The sequence below is a fragment of the Haliaeetus leucocephalus genome, unplaced genomic scaffold, assembly GCF_000737465.1.
Source record: "Haliaeetus leucocephalus isolate CR32 unplaced genomic scaffold, Haliaeetus_leucocephalus-4.0 Scaffold462, whole genome shotgun sequence".
Taxonomy (NCBI): Eukaryota; Metazoa; Chordata; class Aves; order Accipitriformes; family Accipitridae; genus Haliaeetus; species Haliaeetus leucocephalus.
In genome coordinates this window covers 5508359-5514559 of record NW_010972898.1, presented here as the reverse complement: position 1 = coordinate 5514559, position 6201 = coordinate 5508359, and the positions used below count along the sequence as shown (strand labels likewise).

General features: G+C 36.7%; 1 protein-coding gene across 1 annotated transcript in view; it reads left to right on the top strand.

The window, feature by feature from the left end:
• Nucleotides 1-333: 333 nt before the first annotated feature.
• Nucleotides 334-6201, top strand: part of KLHL1 (kelch-like family member 1) — a 164750-nt gene continuing 158882 nt past the window's right edge. Inside the window, exon 1 of the mRNA XM_010575247.1 lies at nucleotides 334-515. Coding sequence (XP_010573549.1) covers nucleotides 373-515 — 143 coding nt within the window. The 5' untranslated portion in view covers nucleotides 334-372. The remainder of the gene's footprint in view (nucleotides 516-6201) is intronic.

Below are 6201 nucleotides of genomic sequence, written 5' to 3'. Positions count from 1 at the left end.
CCTTCCTCCCTGCCCTCGGGATCTGCACAGGGGTTCCTCTCCCATCCCGATCCCCCGACTCCCGGCAGGTTTCCCCTCTGGAATCTGTTCTCCCAGAGGCGGGGCCGGCGCCCCCCCCGGGGAGCCTCCCGCCGCTTCCAGCAGGAGCTGGCCCTGTGGCCCCTCCCCCACTACTGAAACCCTGCCACACAAAAACCCAAAGCACTTGTACTTCTAGTGATGAGAACTGGGAAGGATGCATTGATTACTTATTTCAGATTCTAGAAGCCTGTGATGAAGTTTAGACACCTGGTCACTTCTTATCAACATGGAGTTTCTCTTGCGGTTTACAGACTGTCAGGAGCCAGCCACCCCTTGCCACCCCACTGCGACATGGATTCGTGTAGCTCTGAGGAATTCTACCAGGCTGTTCACCATGCAGAGCAAACCTTCAGAAAGATGGAGAGCTACCTGAAGCAACAGCAGCTCTGTGACGTTATCCTCATTGCTGGGAATCGCAAGATACCTGCACATAGGTAGGACATAAGCATAAGATATTGAAACTACAAAAGTAAAAGTTTTGGGTATGCTTATTTCTTAGTACAGTGTTTTCTGTGGCCCCTTACGCCTGCTTCCCTCTTGCTTTAAACACCACAAATGTAAGTTGCTGCAAAAGGTGGTATTTGAAGGTTGGGCCTTTGAAGGTGGCTTTTTTTCGTACAGATTTCAAAAGTTCAAGTAGTACTCAACTAGTAAACTCATCATGAGTGTGCCAAACATTTCTCCCTGCTGTGATGCTGTTCATATGTGAGGAGAATGGAAATTTCTGAAATGAGATGCTGTACAGCTACACTGAACACAGTGTCATTTTTAGATTAAGATCATGATACTCTAAGTCTGTCATACAGAGTCTTTCAGACATAATAATACTGAACACTGACTTCCCATGACCTGTACCTTTGAATGAACTGAAAAATATCTTAATTACCTTTAATAATAATTGTTAGTACAAAAATTATAATGATATAATTTCTAAAATTCTATAAGATTATCTGGTATTAAAGCAGCCAGTATATATGAAAATCTGCTTGGTTTTGGATTGTAATTAGAGCTTAAAAATGTTACTCTTCATTGAGATTTTGGTCTCAGCTATAGCCTTTGATTTAGTGCATGCAAATAAAAATCCAATCCTAGAGTTTAGATTAAAATACAGATAATACTTCTGAGTTTCCAGGATAGCAAGTCTTTTTGCATTTGAACTCTGCATAAGGCTGCAAACTAAGGGTCACCTATTCCCTGCTTGTGCCCTAGTTTCTCTGCTGAGGTACTAAATTCAGAGCAGGACTGTCGTTCCCCAGCAGGAAAACTGAAAAACAGCAAATGTATTTCTGAACTCATAAAGTAACTTTCTGGTGTAGAGGAATACTGTAAGGTCATCTTGGCAACTTGGACCTTATGAAATTTCTTCTGCCCTAAGTGAAGATGGACACGGAGACTATTCTTTTTCTGTTTTACAGTCAAGTTGGATATTCTATATTCCAACTCCCATGATAATTATTAAAAAAAAGGTACAATATGCAAGACTGAAAAGCCAATGCTATTGTTCAAACACTAAAAAGTAAAACCAGACAGAAACATTCATTAAAATATTTAAATTGCCCCAAGAATTGTAATAAATGAGAAAATAACTCCACTTAACAAGCAGTAACAGATTGATCTAGGTAGTTTGCAGCACACATGAAAAAACGTCTGCTTGGTTTCACATTAGTAGCTGTAATAAACGTAGAAATCTTTCTCCTTTCAGCATTTTTTATTCTTAAGACTTTGTTTCTACTCTCCTATCTAAGAGCTGCCATTTTTCCTGTTCCTCCCTTGCCTTCATATACTCAGGTCCCCAGATGCCAGCCAAGTCTGCAGTAGTTTCTACCCACTGATTTGGCAACTGACACAACTCCTGTGTTCCAGGCTTTTTGCCACTATTAAATGTATTATGCATCTGGCACTTTATGCACACCTGGTAGTTGTGGTCTGATGCCATTTTTATCTGAATCACCAAGATCTTTCCTTTATGGGTACATCAAGTCCAGAGGGAGTAATATTAAACTTCAGTCCTTCTGTCCATCTGCATTTACAGTGTTCAGAGCTATGAGATTTGCCTTAAGATGCCTCCCATCAAAAAGAAAACTGGAGGGATAATAACCTAAGGCCTTCTAATTTGTGTCTGATTTTACCTCCCTATACGTTACTGCAATAAAATAAAAAAGATTTTTTCAGAAATAATAAGAATTTTGTTGTTCCTTCTTGACAGTTGGCCTATTTTTGCTTTTCACGTTTTTCAACACAGATGAGTTAAAAAAAAAAAAAAAATCGATGTCTGAATCTACATTCTTAAACTGTCTGAAAAATTACTTATTAGATACATAGAAATATTCCACAACTGGTATCATTTGCCCTGTTTAATATGCATGATATAGAATACACATTTTTTACCAGTATGCTTTTTGCCTATTTTGAATATTTTGGTAAACTGCATAGTTTGTAGAGGAGACAGAGGAAACTGGAAGGTTTTTTTATTAGTTTAGTTCATTTTCCCCACTATTTTTAAGACAGCTGTTCATATTTGTATGCCCACCTTTCAGTAGTAAATTTAATTTCACATTTGTCGTTTCAATTCTACAGTATATCTAAATCCTTCTGGAGCTGGAAAAATATCTTAATAAGAAGATTGACCATGAAATAATAGCCAAAATTTTATTTAGATTTTTCTAATAAACCTTCAGATAACTTTACATTCGACTTTCTACTTCTCTGTGGTCTGCAGTCAAAAGACCAAATCTCAAAGAACTGGCAAAACCAAGTGCTGAGTTATGTAGAATTGAAAAGAGTACATTCTGAATAAACTAGAATTTTGTCCAACAAGATAAAACGAAGTGAAGGGTATTCTGAATTTTCTGTGTTTTTTTTTTTTTTAATAGTGTTTATTCTCTGTTTTAGACAGATGTGGCTGGACAAGCAAAGACAAAGCTGTTTATTTTTAATGTGGCCATTACAGTCCTAGAATATAATCTAATTTAGAAGAGACCTTCTAGAGTTTGATTCAACTCCCCCTGCTCAAAGCAGGGTCAAGTCCAAGGTTAGATTAGGCCATTGAAGGCTATACCCAGTTAGTTTTTAAATATCATCACTTGTGGAGGTTTGTCTTTTGGCAGCCTGTTCCAGTTTTTGATTAACCTCACTATCTTCAGTGATCCAGCATACGGCTTCTAGGCAAATTTGCTCCATGATCATCTTGGTGAGGCAAACCAGACTGTAGTTACCCACATCTTCCATCTTGAGGATGGACATGGAAATGACTTTTCCAGTCTTCAGAGACCTGCTGCAATTGTCATGATCTGTTAAAGATAAGAGGGAGTGGCCTTTCAGTAACATTGCTGAGCTCCCTCAATCATTGCTGCTTGAACATATCCTCTCTGGTCCCAAGGACATGTGTATGTCCAATTCACTTAACTGCAGCCTAAGTACATCTTCCTCTATTGTGAGTGATACCCCACAGATCCTACCATGAGGCACAGGGACCAGGGAGGCCTGAAAGGAGACCATGCTAAAAAAAAAAAGAAAAAAGACTGAGCCAAAGAAAGCTTTATTGAGCAGTGGACAAAAATTTTCCATAGTCTTTCTTTTGCTGCCAAGGTAATTACAGAAACCCTTCTTTCCTGTCACATCCCTTGCTAACTTCATCTGCACTCAACCTTTGGGCCTCCATAATTCCATTATTGCATGTTGGGGCAATGTCTCTGTATTTTCCCCAGGTCATTCATCCCTGCTTTCACCTTCCGTGTACTCCATTTTTGCATTTGACTTCAGTTGGGCATCACTTCTGACACCCAGGGTTGTAATTTGCTATTCATTTTACTAACTTCTCTCAAGATCTGTTATCTTAAATTCCGTTGTCTCATGGTCACTGTAGGCAAGTTTGCCATCAGATTTCACAGGTCCTTTTTTTCTTCCAGATTTGTCAGGAGCAGATCCAGCAATGTGCCTCCTCTAATTAAAGTTTTGTACAAAGTAGGCTAGATAATATTTATTTTGTATTTCTGAGAACATATAAAAAGCCTGCTTGCAGAGGGCAGTGCATGATCAGTATTTGTGGAGTTTTTAAATTTGATACTTCATGATAGAAGTTTGGTAGAACATTCCCTGTACAAAGTTTACAAAATCTTATCCTAGATGAAGTGAACCCTCATTTTAAAATCCAATTAAAACATATTACAAGCCAGAGCTTATACTGAATATGTTACAAATTAATAAATACAAAATACTGAAAATTATTGCCTAAAAAGTAATGGTTCTCACTTATTTTCTCTTCTTTTTAATAGAATAATTTAAGAATATGCAATAGATTTAATATGCTACAATATAGTACAGTAAGAATCACTTTAAGAAAACCAGGGCAAAACTTTCTACGTTTTTCAGTAAAAAGTATGAAAGTGATATTTTTCATAATTTTCCTTTGATTTAGAACAAACCAAAACAAAACAGTAGTGTAAAAACCACGCACAGAAAAATGTTTTATGTAATAATGTAGTCTCAATGTATCTATTTCTATAAAAGTAAAAATTCAGTTAAGAAATGTCAGTATATTGCATCAAATGAAGTGAAAGACACCAAAAATAGTTATGCTGCCATTGGTTCCTGTTCATCTCTCCAGACCCCTACACAGTTCATAATCTCTGTGTCATTTCTGATTTCATTCCTGATAGTACTTGCTCTTTTTTCCCCTCTTTTCCTATCACATATCTTGATTATGTCCTTTGATGATCTGTTTAAATAACTTTTCCTCTAGAGGAGAAGTTATTGCTGTGCCTTAAGATCTCTAAAACCTGATAATTTTATAGGAAGAATGTCAGGTAAGCTCTGGTCATAGCCTGAATGCTGCCAAATTAGTTTTTGTCATTGGTGTTTTTTGGTTGGTTTTGGTTTTGGGTTTTTTTTTTACGTTTTTATTTCTCTCAAAAAATGGGAGAAAGTCAAATTAGAAGGGAGATCATACAACATAATCACTGAGCTCTAGTCCTCCACTTGGAAGTACCATGCCAAACTCAGTCTAATTATAGCTGCTTTTCACTGTTCAGGTGACTCAAACAGCTTTAAAGTTATAATGTACTTAAGCTTTTTGTTGGCTCCTGAACATCATGTTTGTCTAATCTAATCTTCCGTTAAACAGGTCACAGGTGTAATCTTTCACATGAAGGAATAGGAAAAGGAAGTACAAACCAACCAAGTATTGTAATGATGAACAAGCAACCAAAAAGGGTACTGAGAAAGTAGGAAGACCTAGGCTTTTCAAAGGCATTTAAGTAAATTCGAAAAATTAAGTAAACCTCAAATTTTTTGTTATATTGCTATAACATGTATAGATAACAGTGAAATGTAAAAATGTAAAATACCTTAAAGAGAGAAAAATGCTAAAATAATAATTTCCCTTTCCTTCAGTTAAGCTGTTGCACTATTAACATTCCATCCTTATTTTAAAATATTATGAACATGGAGTTTGTAGCTTCTCCACTTACTCTGGAGATGCAAGCTATATATATTTTTCTCATTTTCTGTACCTCTCATATAACCTCCTTCAGACAAGAAACATATTGTACCTTTACAGTGCCTGGAACAGAAGGAACTCAAGCATTGCTGTTACAAAACAAACAAATGAATAAAACCAGCCCACTGTAATTGACACTTCCTTCTTCTATCCAGGTTACAATCAGCCAAATGCAGTTGTATCTAGAAATCTAACGCAGCTAGTAAATGTCATCTGAAACAGAAAAACACAGGGAAGTAAATGTTATTCAGAACTATCGTGACATGATCAGAGCACCAATTATTTCCAAGGTAAAAGAAAATTCTTAATCAAGCAGTAATCCCATGGATGAACATGAAATTAAAAGTACATATTTGCCTCAACTAATGTTGTTGTTTTGAGTGAAGGAACTCCCTTGAATTGCACTGTTTTCAAATACTATACTTGAAATACTATATTCTACAGCTGCTGAATAAACATCAAAAATGCTGAAAATAAAACAGCCAAAGTCAATGCAAATGATAGATAGGCCTTTAAGATTTGCACTGGAGAGTTCATTAAAACTTCCAGCCAGGATTGCATAAATGTTATAGGCAGCTCTAAACTCAGACTAAGGTTTAAGCCGTAAGTTGGATTTTGGCTAG